General features: G+C 41.5%; 1 protein-coding gene across 2 annotated transcripts in view; it reads left to right on the plus strand.

Annotated features, from left to right (window-relative positions):
- SPTLC3 (serine palmitoyltransferase long chain base subunit 3) overlaps positions 1-14554 on the plus strand; it is a 65280-nt gene extending 50726 nt beyond the window's left edge. For both annotated transcript variants that reach the window (XM_083495614.1, XM_083495615.1), the window contains exons 10-12: positions 8852-8987; positions 9931-10060; positions 12574-14554. In XM_083495614.1, the coding sequence (XP_083351740.1) occupies positions 8852-8987; positions 9931-10060; positions 12574-12687 (380 nt within the window). In that variant the 3' untranslated portion in view covers positions 12688-14554. The remainder of the gene's footprint in view (positions 1-8851; positions 8988-9930; positions 10061-12573) is intronic.
- Positions 14555-14950: the final 396 nt, after the last annotated feature.

The raw sequence follows: 14950 nt of genomic DNA on the forward strand, positions 1-14950 counted from the left end.
CCCAACCAACAGAGTGGCAAAGATCAAATACAAATAATCATTCATTAAAGCTTCAAAATATTAAGTTAGCTTACTGGGCGGGAAAACCAATTCCCAACCCCAGGTGGCTGGTTCACTAACATTTGGGCTCTAGCTTCCATGGTTAAACTAGCCAAAATGATCCAAGTCAGAGAGGGGAAATAGAGTTATTACCATTTTCCTAAAAATACGACTTTTTATCATGTATTGGTGTAACAAGCCAAAGAAAAGAGAAATCCATATGATTTGTTGGGAATATTGTGAGATTTTGATTTATGAATTTGGCAAATTTCCTGGAATATTAGATATTTACCTAGCGAAATGTACTAGTTTTTTAAAATTTCTATTGAATCGTTTTTCCTTCTATCTTTCTTTGTACATTGTTTAATGTACAAAGGGTTCTCTGTACATAGAAAACAAGAATATTCAGGAGTAAGAAGCCTAGACCAGACTCCTCCTCCCTGACCAGCTAGTCTTTTGTGGGTGCTTTATTTTTTAATGAAGGGACGCGGGTGGCGCTGTGGGTAAAACCTCAGCGCCTAGGACTTGCCAATCACATGGTCGGCGGTTCGAATCCCCGCGGCGGGGTGCGCTCCCGTCGTTCAGTCCCAGCGTCTGCCAACCTAGCAGTTCGAAAGCACCCCCAGGTGCAAGTAGATAAATAGGGACCGCTTACCAGCGGGAAGGTAAACGGTGTTCCGTGTGCTGCGCTGGCTCACCAGATGCAGCTTGTTACGCTGGCCACGTGACCCGGAAGTGTCTGCGGACAGCGCTGGCTCCCGGCCTCTAGAGTGAGATGAGCGCACAACCCTAGAGTCTGTCAAGACTGGCCCGTACGGGCAGGGGTACCTTTTACCTTTTACCTATTTTTTAATATTGAGGACCTTTCCATCATGTGTGCACATACAAGCGCACACACAACAACAGCAACAACAACAGTCAAAAGGGATAATGCCCGAACACAGATTTCACCACCTGGGTGAGAATTGTGTCCCACAAAGATGCTTAAGATTTTTAGTGAAAATCTGTGCTAACAATGAGGAAATCCCCATTGCAAATCTACCTATGCTGACCTACATACCATGGGTGCTGTAATGCTTATTCAGAACCACCCAGAGTGCTATATTATTGCTAAGTCTATATTACAATATTCAGAAATATTCAAATAAAAATTAAGCGCAATTCTGGGGCAGTAATTGTAGGTCTCTGGAATCATTGTTCCCCTCTGTGCCCCTCTCCAGACTATCATTATACTTGCCCTACCTTTGGTCAGTAGTAAGCGGCATTTCATGCTGGCCACATGACCCGGAAGCTGTACGCCAGCTCCCTCGGCCAATAAAGTGAGATGAGCGCTGCAACCCCAGAGTCATTCACGACTGGACCTAACGGTCAGGGGTCCCTTTACCTTTACCTTAAACATAGAATTTAGCACCATCTAGCCTCTGTGTCAGAGGGACACGGTTGGCGCTGTGGGTTAAACCACAGAGCCTAGGACTTGCCGATCATAAGGTCGGTGGTTCGAATCCCCACGATGGGGTGAGTTCCCGTTGCTCGGTCCCTGCTCCTGCCAACCTAGCAGTTTGAAAGCACGTCAAAGTGCAAGTAGATAAATAGGTACCGCTCCGGCGGGAAGGTAAACGGCGTTTCCGTGCGCTGCTCTGGTTCACCAGAAGCGGCTTAGTCATGCTGGCCACATGACCCGGAAGCTGTACGCCAGCTTCCTCAGCCAATAAAGTGAGATGAGCGCCGCAACCCCAGAGTCGGCCATGACTGGACCTAATGGTCAGGGGTCCCTTTACCTTTACTAGCCTCTGTGTAAGGCTCTTACTGCGGCTGGATTATTGTGTTTAGTAATGGGAATCTTTCATTTTAATAGTCATCCACTCCACCACCATGCTGCTTTTTTTTTTTTTTTTTTTTGCGCATCTATTTAGGCTTTTCAACAACAGCAAAACATGAAAATGAGTTGAAAGGTCAAAAGATCTGTAGTGGATGAAAGTTGCCAAGGCATCTACCCTGATCTGGAGTGCTGACTTAAATTACATGTGCTACAAATTCCTTAGAAAGCTATCTCCTCCTAGTGGTGCAGCAGTAAAACTGCTAGCACCTTTGCAAAGCTAAGCAGTCTCTGGTATTATTTCAGGTTGGATGGGAGCCTGTTTGTTGAGATTCCTACATTGCAGAGGGTTGGTCTAGATTGACCCTCAGGGTCCCTTCCGACTCTACAACTCTCTTACTCTGTAGCTAAGAAATTAAAACAAGGCATCCTGCTTAACTACTGAAAGTCACACTTTCACAATTTGGTTTAGACAAAACAGTCTTAACCATTTTTGTCTTTTAGAAAGTTACCTTGATTTGATGGTTGAGGAGCCGCGTCAATCTGCGAGTCTGTAATTGTGTTCAAGCACTGAGGTTTCTCCAAAGTACCTATCACCATAATATCTGTCCTTGTGTGTTAAAATAGCTTGGCAGAACATGTACACAAGGGTTGGGGAGGCAGTCATGCTAGTGTGTGGTCTCTGACCACAAAACACATCATCAGAAATGACAGGAAAGTGCTGAGGCTTGGTAAAGAACAGCTTACACCCTTTCTGTCATCCACTCAAAGTAGGTTTGATACAGCCCAAGACATGCAGATGTGGGTAATGGGACATTTTTATATCTTAAAAGTCAGAAGGCAACGCATGTCTAAACTCTGGCACATATGAAGTAAGCTAGCACATGGGACAAAATGATGGGCTGGTTGTGAGTTCTGTTCATGTACACAAATCAGCTTTGGAGGTTTTCCCATTACAGCCAGGAAAAGGGATTTGTGCTTGAACTAACAATTTTTCTTTTCATGGATCCTGGTAGAAAACTGGTGGTATTTTATTGTATTTTATTTTTTACACAAAAAAATCTCTTTTTTTTAATCTGTGCATTAAAAATGGATAGTCCCCAGTTTAATATTAATCATGCTAAACAATGCATTAAACCTCTAAAAATTTCCTGCAAGCTATTCAAGCCCCCCCCCTCATTTTCTTCCGAGTTCTTTTAAAATCTCTTGTGCCAAAAATATTTTTGGAAGTACCCCCAGACTATTGTTTTTATTAGCAACTGGAAAGCTTTGTAGTAAGATGCTTTTTTGTGTTTTTGATACTCTGGCACAGCTGTTTTTGTTTTAGTGCCACTGGAGAGATGGTTAAGCTATTTGTCGTCCTTCTAACTCAACGGATTTGTCAAATGGAAACTGAATGGCAAACCCAAAGAATAACAGCCAGAATGCCTGTGTGAGCAGATCTGTGTATAAAAGATACTTACAGACTGTACTAGGCTTTTTGTTCCCTTCCTATTCATTCAGCAGGGCACAGGTCATCTCCAAAGCATCTTTTTTGTATAAGAAAATTTCTCACTTGGGAAGTCCATGAGCTCCAAATTACCCTTTATTATGAAGGACAGTCACTGTTCTGGTACTGCCTCCTGTACCACTCCTAGTTTTGTTCAATTCACCACTCCTAGTTTTGTTCAATTTTTTTCCTCTGGAGAATCCCTTGTTAAAATTTTTAAAAAATTCCTTCCAGTAGCACCTTAAAGACCAACTAAGTTAGTTCTTGGTATGAGCTTTCGTGTGCATGAACACTTCTTCAGATACACTGAAACAGAAGTTGCCAGATCCTTCTATATAGTGAGAAGGTGGGGAGGGGTATTACTCAGAAGGGTGGTGGGAATGGGTGATTGGCAGATAGCTGAGATGAGCCTGTTGACGACTCTTAACGACTGCAATAGGTCTTACAGGAAAAGGCAAGGGGTGAGAAGGTGAAAAATGGCTTAGTCATGTAAAATTTTGTTAAAATTTTGTTAAGGTAGATTTCTGTCACTTTTCAGGGCCTCTGGAACAAAGAGCCCCACACAATACCTTGCATGCCACTTCGCATTCTTCAGTCTAGTATGGTATTGGATTGGATTGATCTTTATTACGGCCATTGGCCCATCACACGACAGTTTCCCATACCAACATAATGTACTTGAACCTCCAAATTTAAAACCGTCAAAACTTACAAAAAACAGACAGGAACCAAAGCAGAACAAAAACAAAAGACCAACATCATACATTACAATAAATTTGTAACATAAACATCACCCTCTGCTCATAAATTAATAGAAGACATCAATGGCGATTCACCTAGTTACATCCTAAAACATAGATCATGGTTTGAAGGGATTTTCCGAACCGCACAGGAGTCCGTTTCTCTTCTTTAGGGATAGGACGCTGATCAAGAATCTGGCAACCGTGAGTGATCTTAGGGGGTCATCATCATTTAATAGATATCTCAGTTTGGCTTCATTCGTATCATCGGCAATTCCCTTTAGATATTGAGCAAGAAACTTGCTCCTGGCCGATGAGTGAAAAGCACAATCAAAAATTATGTGATGCAACGATTCCGGTGCCCCACAATTACAATCACATAAGAGTGATATCTGTCCATTGGAGAATCTATTTCTCAGCACGTTCGATGGGAAGGTGTTGAAGTCTAGTATGGTATATTTTGAACTGTTGCTAACACGTGTGTGTTTTAGGATTGTTGTTGTTTGTCAAGAATAGCAATTTTTTGTCTTTCAAATTCAGTGGAAGACTACTGACTTCTGAGAGGGAAGGGCAGATGGTGATCATCATCAACAACAACAATAATAGTAATAGTACTGCAGGATACATGGGTCTAGTGTGTAACTGTGATGGCTAAGGGGGATGGCTTGGACAGGGATCCTTGGTAGAAGAACTGAGCTGTTAGAAGCCAACCCTGTTTTCATCCGTAAATTGTGGAGATCTGTTCCAAGTACCGTATTTTTTGCTCTATAAAACGCACCAGACCATAAGACGCACCTAGTTTTTGGAAGAGGAAAACAAGGAAAAAAATATTCTGAATCCCAGAAGCCAGGACAGCAAGCGGGATCGCTGCACAGCGATCCCGCTTGCTGTCCTGGCTTATGGGATAGCCGCGCACAGCCTCTCAGGGAAAAGCCCTCAGGGAAAAAAAGTCCTCAGGGAAAAGAGCCCCACACACGCTCCACGCGGCTCTTTAAAGGGAGCGCTGAGCAGAGCCTCCCGCCTGCGTTCGCTCCATAAGACGCACACAAATTTCCCCTTACTTTTTAGGAGGGGGAAAATGCATCTTATAGAGCGAAAAATACGGTATATTAGGCTTTTTCATCTGCTGTCTTAAGGAAGACCCGTACTTCGCTCTTCATATTTGGGGGACAGGAGGACAGAGGTCCAGAGCTATTCACCACCCTCTTTCCTCTCATATAGGTTCTTTTTACAATCAAGCTGTATATAAGTTTAATGAAATTAAATAAATAATATGTATCTATAAATATGTGTGTTGATAGCTTTGACTTCCCACTCATATTTGTCAGAGAGCATACCATCAAACATAGCTCATTAAAAAAAAAATTAAGAAATGAGACGGTGATAGAGAAGGAGGCAGCTTTGCTGTCTCTCTTTTTAAAAGAAAGATATGACTAAATAAGTATGCTAAAGGTACCTTAGTTCTCAGACGCGAAAGAAAGTAATGGTTAGATGTATTTTTTAAAATCTAGAGTGTCACAAATGAGGTGCTTATGTAACTGCTGGTCTTTCATGATGTCACATATAAGTTCCTGTAATTTCCACACAATCACGTTTCTCGGGACAATCACACTAACCACCAAGGTGCTACCTGAGGAAAGCATCGTATTTTATTTCTGTGAAAGAAATAGGATAGCCAGCACCTGGAAATCCTTCCAATAATTTTTCAAAATCCTTTGTCAGCTATGTCAGGTATAACAGAGCATACCCAATAAATTCACCTGTGTGGTTCTTTCAAACTGATGGTATGGAAAGTTCCTAAACAGCTGGTCAGAAAGAGAAATCCTGCAAGGAGACCAGGGTTATCCCAAAACAGGTTGCCGCCTGAAGCAAAGGACAACATAGTGCCTGCCCACTTTCCCACCTGCTGTGTTCCATCTCCCAAAGCTCCCTGGATTGACAGTTGATTCTTATTTGAACACTGGCACCCGGAAACATACAGTATTCGCTTAAGGAATACTGGTCATACTGTGCAAACTGCTCTGTTTGCCCACACCTTCCAACATCTGCCTTCTGAGGTGGCTGCTTCACCCTGCCTAATGGTATGGCCATCTCTGAAGGAGACAGTCCTCTGAGATCCAGTAGGGGCAATCTGTGAGAGCAGGCTTCAGCATGAGGATCCTTTCTTCATATTTTGAGCGGGGCTTCATGTTTTGAGTGGGGCCTTAAACAGTCTTCTGCCCCACCATATCGCTTCATCAGCTACATGCACAAGAGGTTCTTCTTAACAGCTGTGTGTGTGGATATATCTGTTTGAGATATATTGTCAACATAACATAAAGGATAGAAATAAGCACCAAGAGTTAAATCTATTTGCAGTCCTGTAAGTTCCAACTGTGTGTCAACATAGTGTTCTTTGGGACTCCAAAGAACTGAAATGCCTCATTTCTCAAACCAAATGGGATGAAGGGAAGAATCTCAGGATTATGGTAATTACTGATTTATTTTTTTTGAATATAGGGAAATGCAAAATAGTTCAGCTTGAAGTGGTGCCTAAGAGAAGTGCTAATTACAAAGAACTCCAGAGACATTGTAAAATAATAATAATTCTCGGCGGGGTGGAGCAGGATGTGCCGTAGATAGAATTTCTGGAAAGGGTGAAATGCTGTAATGACAATTGTGATGGTGGCTTCCTTAAAAAAGAAATATGGTGGAGCAGTTAGGCTGTTAAAAAGATCAGAGACGCCACAAGATCTGCTACATTGTGATGTACAAAGATTTGCAAACATGTGCTTTGTGTCTGTCTCCTACCAACTAACATTAAAAGTAATCCAGCGAATACTCCCTTGGCTATTGGGAGATTAAAGAGATAGCAAGGTTATTGCATCATCAGTAAAGACAAGATGTAACAGTCTTGAGTCGGTGAAATATAGAAATGGCTTTGGGTCAACCAGTTTAAATTTTGTTTTGTTCTGTCCGCTCTAAGTTTGTTCTAGATTCTGAACTGTGTTTTTAACTTTTAGTTAAAAAGTGGTTAACTTGTAGTGCTGCAGAAGATGCGGGACTCCAATTCCCATTAGCTCCAACCAAAATGAACTATGGTCAAGGATGATGGAAGTTGGAGTCCAACAACATCTAGAAGGTCAAAGGCTTTGGACATTGCAAAGTACTGTATACTGAAATGGATGAAATGTATCTCCCCTTTGCCTTCAAACTCCTCTCTAGCACTCCAAAGAATAGTACTATAATGAGCCCATGGCTATTATCACCTGATTTATTGTTGTTTGTGATCCAGATACAAACCCATTATCTTGACTTAGGAGGAATTTTTGGCAGGTGGAATGAGGACTTGTGTGTCCTTGCACCAGAAAACAGTTCTGGATATTGTTCTCTTTAAACCCATATTGAATGGAGTCCGGGTGGGTTTGCACGGGAGAACAACATTGTACTGTATAACTGTGTTTGTTTATTATACTAAGCAGGGTAGAACAGATGTATTGTAGTCAATCATGGTGTCTTATTGTTCCTCCCAGACACTTTAATCATAATACCTCCGCTATGCCTTGTTAATAGGGCCGCGTGTGGCACTTTGGGTAAAACCTCAGCGCCTAGGACTTGCCGATCATATGGTCGGCGGTTCGAATCCCCGCGGCGGGGTGCGCTCCCGTTGCTCAGTCCCAGCGCCTGCCAACCTAGCAGTTCGAAAGCACCCTCGGGTGCAAGTAGATAAATAGGGACTGCTTACTAGCGGGAAAGTAAACGGCGTTTCCGTGTGTGGCTCTGGCTCGCCAGAGTAGCTTCGTCACACTGGCCACGTGACCCGGAAGTGTCTGCAGACAGCGCTGGCTCCCGGCCTCTAGAGTGAGATGAGCGCACAACCCTAGAGTCTGTCAAGACTGGCCCGTACGGGCAGGGGTACCTTTACTTGTGCCTTGTTAATGTAACTGAGAAGCTGTGAGTGTTTTGCTTAGAAAGCAAAGAGTGGAGTACAGTGTGTATGGGTCAAACTAAGCATCATCCACATAGCCTCTCTGTTCAGATATTCGGGGGGGGCATCTGTTTTTAAACAGTATTAAAAAAAAATGGGGGGGGGTACTGAACCTCCTTGCCCCTCTCTTCCCCACCCCAGTTGTTGCTCCAAGCACTTTTATTCCCTTCTGGCTCCAAAACCAGAAGTAAGTAGAGAATGAAGAAGAGTGCCTTGAGCAATGGACTAGTGGGAGGTAAGGCCTGAGATGTGTGGGTTGGGGGAATGTTTAGTGGTGCTCATTTACCACTGGTGTAAGAATCTCCTCCATGTGGATGCATGTCTCATTTGGCCCTGTGGGTACTCTTTTATCTTCATAATACTATTATGTACAGTGGTATCTTGGTAGTCGAACGGCTTGGCTCCTGAACAAATTGGCTCTTGAACGCTGTGAGTGTTCCGGTTTGCGAACGTTGTTCAGAAGCCGAACGTCAAACACGACTTCCGATTGAGTGCAGGAAGCTCCTGCAGCCAATCAGAAGCCACGCCTTGGTTTTTGAACCGTTCCGGGAGTCGAATGGACTCCCAGAACAGATTAAATTCAAGAACCAAGGTACCACTGTGTCAGAAATAATCAGCTGGGGACACATTAACGTTTGAATGTATGTTTGAGGATGTATCGGCTTCTGAAGCCATCTCAGTTAGCTGTTTTACGTGCTGATCAGTCTCTGCAACATTAAAGCTCTAGATCTTTGTTTTGGTCCTGAGGCAGCAGATGTGTGATGTTCCTGCATTCACTGGTTTTCTGGTTCTTATTCCAGGACTTCAGAGAGTCCGTGCACTAGCAGAGAATACAAGGTACTTCAGACGAAGATTGCATAAACTAGGTTTCATTATTTATGGCAATGAAGATTCTCCTGTTGTCCCTTTGCTCCTTTACATACCAGGCAAAATTGGGTAAGTTAAGCTCCTCTGCCCCAGGCAGCTATGCAAAGTTTTCAGAATTTTGCTGGTAAACGCAAAAGATTTTATTTCAGAAATGTCTTTTTTATATTTCTACATTAGGGAACATATTCTGACTTGTCTTATATGGCAGCTTCCTTCTATGGCAGCTTCCCTTCTAGTGCTGTCTACTCTGACTGACAACTGTTCTCTGGGTTTATAGGGAAAAGTATGGCCATAAGTACTTAAGAGTGTCAAACTGGTGGATGCTTCCACTCTATGGTGTAATAGTCTTAAAAATTGTGCTTGTTAACTAGTTTATTTTTTAAAAAAAATACTTTTCTGGGCTTAATTGAATTTAAGAGGCTCTTGGGTTTAAGCAGCCTCCTCCTCTCAATTTTATCAGACATGTATAAAAGACAAGCAGTGCTGTCCTATGCATGCTTAGGAGGAAGTCCTGTTTTTTTAGTAAGCCTTACTCCCAAGCAGTGATGTGGGGTTTTTTTTGGGGGGGGGGGAATCCCATGCAAATTAGAGTAATCTGTATTGGAAAATTTTCTCAAGCCCTAAAGTGATCCAATTTAGCATGTTTCAATTTTCTTGTATTTAATCAACAAAGAAAAAAACCTGAAACTGCCAATGTTACCTAATACTGCATTTGCAATTCACATCCATTCATTATTACTAATGAACTGATTAAGTAGAAAGTTTTCCATGGAAAAATGAAGCACTGGAACAGTTTTGTTGTTGTTGTTTTTTTGGGGGGGGGTTCTCCCCCCCACCCTGGCCAATATCACTGCTACCAGCTTAAGGTAGGATTCAGCGAAAGTCCTGTCAGCAGAAGCACTGAATATGAGCTTCCACTTCTGCAATGCGGTCTTGTGTTTACTTCTTTTGTATTTAAACATTGTGCAGTGTGTCAGCAATAATTTCAGTTTTGCCTCATTTTCTTACCCAGGGCTTTTGCAAGACGCATGCTAGCCAGAAATATCGGGGTAGTGGTGGTCGGCTTTCCAGCTACTCCGATCGCAGAATCCAGAGCTCGGTTTTGTGTGTCAGCTGCTCATACACGGGAGATGTTAGATGCGGTAAGCACAGCAAGCTTGCTTGCAATATCGACTTGACATTGAATGGGAAGGTTCTAGAAGAAGCCTCACACTGTCTCTCCTATTATTATTATTATTATTATTATTAACTCTTTGCCTTCCTTGATTGCCCTCACATTATTGCAGAAGGTTTGATTTTGAAAATAAGTAAATACAGTGGACGCTCAGGTTGCGAACGTGATCCGTGTGGGATGCACGTTCGCAACCCGCAGCGGCGCATCTGGGTTTCGATTTAGTGCTTCTGCACATGCGCAAAGCGCAATTTAGCGCTTCTGCGCACGCGCGATCGCCGAAACCCAGAAGTAACCCGTTCCGGTACTTCCGGGTTTCGGCACTCCATAACCCAAAAAAAGGCAACCTGAAGCGTCTGTAACCCAAGGTATGACTGTACTTATGTCTATGTGAGAAACATGTAGGCAAATTAATATATTTTACTGGGCCAACTTAGAAGTATGCAAACTTTTGAGTTTCATAGAACAAAGTGGAAATCAGCAAAATGTTGGTTGCAATCATATTTTTGGGTTGAGGGCTACGTTGGCACAAGAGGATCACTAACTAAATCTAGACTTTTGATTCTGAAATCAAACAAGAGAATTGACCCGGATGGTAAGACAGCAGTATGCCAAGTTATATCCCCCATGCTGTTGCAAACCTGGGTGAGAAATTGCATCTGTGTTTTGCTTTAATTTTGTATGGCTTTGATCTTGTGACAGTGTTAGGGTCCTAACACTGCAACTCATGTTCTGTGCAAAATAGAATGATGGGCTTCAAATACTTGGTTGAACTCTCCTGTTCGGCCACACCTCTTGAATACTGCTTGCTTCTCAAAGCAGCACTCCCTTGTGGTATTTGGTGGACTTGACAAATAAAGGGGAGTTATACAGTTTCCTAATTTAATTTTTGGACAAATTAACACAGCAATGGGAAAGAGTTACAATACCTGCTCAAGGTAAAGGCCATGTGGTTTTAAGACAGGAGAGTGAAGCTTGCTGATTGCAGCTGTATTTTGCTAACCTAATATCTGCAGCATCCATAAAGGAAAGTTTGCTTGTAACCAGTTTTTTCCTATATGGTGTTATGGTTTGACACAAAACAAACAGGAAGGAAAGAAGGAAGGAAGGAAGGAAGGAAGGAAGGAAGGAAGGAAGGAAGGAAGGAAGGAAGGAGGGAGGGAGGGAGGGAGGGAGGGAAGGAAGGAAGGAAGGAAGGAAGGAAGGAAGGAAGGAAGGAAGGAAGGAAGGAAGGGGCTGTAATACCATACAAACCAATATGTTGAATGTCCTGATTTGTTTCAACCCATACTTGAAATGGAAAGACATCCCATTACCTTAATCCCAATGACTTTTGTAAGACACGAAAGCATAATAATATATAATAATAATATTCTGTATAATAATAATATATAATAACCCCAAATCTAGAATAGTGCAAATAAACAAGTGTCATGCACCACAAGACCACATAAGTAATGCACTAAGAATTTTACTGTTGCTGGAGACATTTCAGGCTTGTTTCCTCTCGTAAAAAAACCCAAAACCCATAGTTATTTGATAACAAAAGCCATCTGGTTCTTATGCAGATGCTATTTCAATTTAAAATTAATAGCAATATCATCTCACCTTCACACTTACACTCAGCTAATACTAAATGCTGTTTGTGGAGGAGAAATGCATGATCTTTGAGGCACTTTTTAAAATAGGCACTTGAGCTTCTTGCAGGCATGAAAAATTGTTCCTTTTGTCAAAGGAAGGTGTGGGAAGCATTATGCTTTGGGAGTAGGTAGTGGCAAGACCTGGCCTAGAACTGGGTGCAAACTGGTGTTGGTGGTAACATCTTTAAATATGTTCAGGCAATTGCCATTGTACAAATGCACATCAAGCAGGGGAATGATAAAAAAAAAGTTAGCATGAAACCCACTGTAAAACTGGAGTCTAAAATGGAAAATTATACTGAAATATATCCAGACCAGAAATAAAATAGACAGGACCACACCAGAATGGAGGGTGGTTTGCAATCTAACAGTCATGATGACAAACTAGAAAAGCAATGGAAGCAGGAAAGGAAAATGGAATTTGGAGTTCAGGGGACTTCATGTTTTAAAATGATCAGGGAGAGGAAATTTGTCTTCAGTTGGGAGGTGCCAAAGAGCAGTTGGTCTTCAACTATAAAAGAGCCTGCCTCCTTCTGACAAGCATTTGGTGGAAATTTATACACTGGATTAACTATTTGGACAAAACATCAGAAACAGAAACAATGTTCACTTCTTCATTGTTGGCCCCAGGTAATACAAGACGTAGAGTCTGTGACTTTTACATTCGTAATAGTGTTATGAATATGGAATAACACTATGGATTTCACCTGGATTCACCAGTGGTCTTGATTCCTTTTTTTGTTTGAGTGTGAAAACATACATTTGTGTGACTCTTTGTCTTTGATGCTAAGCAGAAGTGAGCGGCGTTTTATATCTTTCTGATATCGTACAATTGTATTTACAGGTCCTTGATGCTCTAGATGAACTGGGAGATTTTTTGCAGCTGAAATATTCCCAGCGCTCCAAGTCATCTCGTCCTGAACTATATGATGAAACATGCTTTGAACTTGAAGATTAAGCTTCCCTCCCATGGAGAAACCATGACGATGTTACAAGAGGGGGGGAGGGAACCTAAACAATAGGAATGTGTTTCTTCTTTTCTAAGGACAGTTTTTGCTTCACAGCTAATTGAACCAAGAAAAGCACTGTGTGTGTTTCACCGGATTGGAATCTGTGTGCAAGAGACTGAAATATGGTTGCTACAGAGCCCTACCAAGAAATACGAGTATTATTATTATTATTAATATTATTATTATTTGATGCAAAAGACTTTGTCCCATTAAGTCGATTGCAACTGTGCAGCCTTTGTTATGAGCCTTTTTATGAGCAGGCTTTTCATAGTTCTTAATTATGATTACAATAAACTTTTTAAAAGAGTGAATTGGAATGTAGTATGTTGGTTGAAGGAAAAAATTCACTTGTTAAACTGGCTTTCACTTGCAGAACAGCATACTTCCATTTCAACTTATGTGAATTTTGGCAGAGGAAATTACAGGCAGACGTTTCTTTGATTAACAGGTGTCTCAGTAGGAGACAGTGGTCATTCAGTGCCATACTTAACATTAACTATTACTGCCAAAAGTTTTTTGGGGAGGGGAAAGCTACAACTTCTGTTTGCCAGTTGGTTTTTTTGGCCAAAAAAAAATGTTTTAAGGTTTTTTCATCAAACGTGGCAAGAAAGGGTAAGCCACAAAAATGTCTGTTTTTATTCTTACATTGTTGATGCATTGAATACTTAAAATTAATGGTAGAAATTCTTTTCTTTCTTTTTTTTTACTTGTTTGGTCTGAAAGCAGGTTTATAGGCTTTTCATGCACAATTTTCATAACTAACATTTCTGTTACTCTTGCATACTTTCACATACATACCTTCCCTTGTGGTGCACAAAATATAACTGACATTTGGAAGCCTATTTTCTGTTCTTGAAGTGCCTTACAGGCTTGATAAGCATACTTGGGAGTAAAGAACACTTTGGTTGTGTGTTTCACAGAATAAGATGCGCCAGGAACTTGCTGTTTCAGACTCCTGAAACCTCTTTATAGTGCTGTTTCTATGAGGTATAACACAGTTGGAGATAAGTTGGTCAACATTCTTGGTTTTGCTGTGAGAGTTACCGATCTGTGTTTTTTATTACATGTTTACAGTTTTTAACTGGTGTTAGAACATGACCAATGATCTGGAAAGGATAATGGGAGAATAGGTGGATGTAGTCCCACTTGCATTGCACCAAATGAATGAAGCCAGAACTAATGGGAAGATATCATCCACTTCCAACTGGGCTGCATGTGAAATGAAGTTCTCCAGTCTCAGCAGTTAAGGAAGGTCTTTGTAGTTTTATGTAGTTTTTTTATATAAAAATAAAATAACTGGTTGAAAGTTGTTTCTGTAGCTTTGAGAGAGCTGCAAACCATTCTGGACTATCTGATGGCACTGTAAACACATCCGATCAAGAGATGGTTAGCTTTCTGTTGCACAGATGTACTTTGCTTTCATGTTCTTGAAAGCTGTGGTATCCACTTAACCCACAGCTGCAAAATTAGATTTAAGAACAGAACAATTAAATTGTGGAATAGCAATTACAGTATATGACTCCCCTGCTTGTTAAAGCAGCTTTGAGGATGAAGCAAGGCTGATTAGTTATGAGGTCCCTTTTTGTTGTTCAAGTTAATAAAATTCAATGCTGCTATAATGTTAAGAACGGACCGCAACGCATTCCACAATATCAAATGTCTGCTTCAGAAGTATATTGTGGAGGGGAGTGATTTGTACAGTGTTGTATGATTGTTCACTTTGGCAGATGAACTTGAGAAACACTATAGGGGCCATGTTTGTGCATTATACTAAAACTACTGTATAAAGATTAAAGGATGTTTTTGTTTTTATAATTTTTGAAGTTGACTCCTTTCTTGTTCGGGTAACTTTAATTTCCATTTACAGATTTGCATGGAGGGGCATTCATCCATTGAAGAATGATGGTGGGTTATAGAGGAAGCATCTTAAGCCATGATCCACAATTCACAGGATCCACAGAACATCCTGGTTTCAGTGGTCATTTTAAAGGGGGGGGGGAGAGAGATATGGCTTCATACCCCCGGGGGCACACTGCCAAATTGATGCTCTGGTGAAAGGGCTTTCTCTAAAGATGCTGCTAGTTCTGCTCTTACAGATAAAATAATTCCTCGCATCTCCATCTCCTCCCCTTCATCATTCCCTTAACAGATGCATTGTTTAGGTAGTGTGGTATGGAATGGTACCATATCCTGTGTGCTTCCTCTGCTGCA

This window comes from Podarcis liolepis, assembly GCF_965112155.1.
Source record: "Podarcis liolepis genome assembly, chromosome: 3".
Classification (NCBI taxonomy): domain Eukaryota; kingdom Metazoa; phylum Chordata; class Lepidosauria; order Squamata; family Lacertidae; genus Podarcis; species Podarcis liolepis.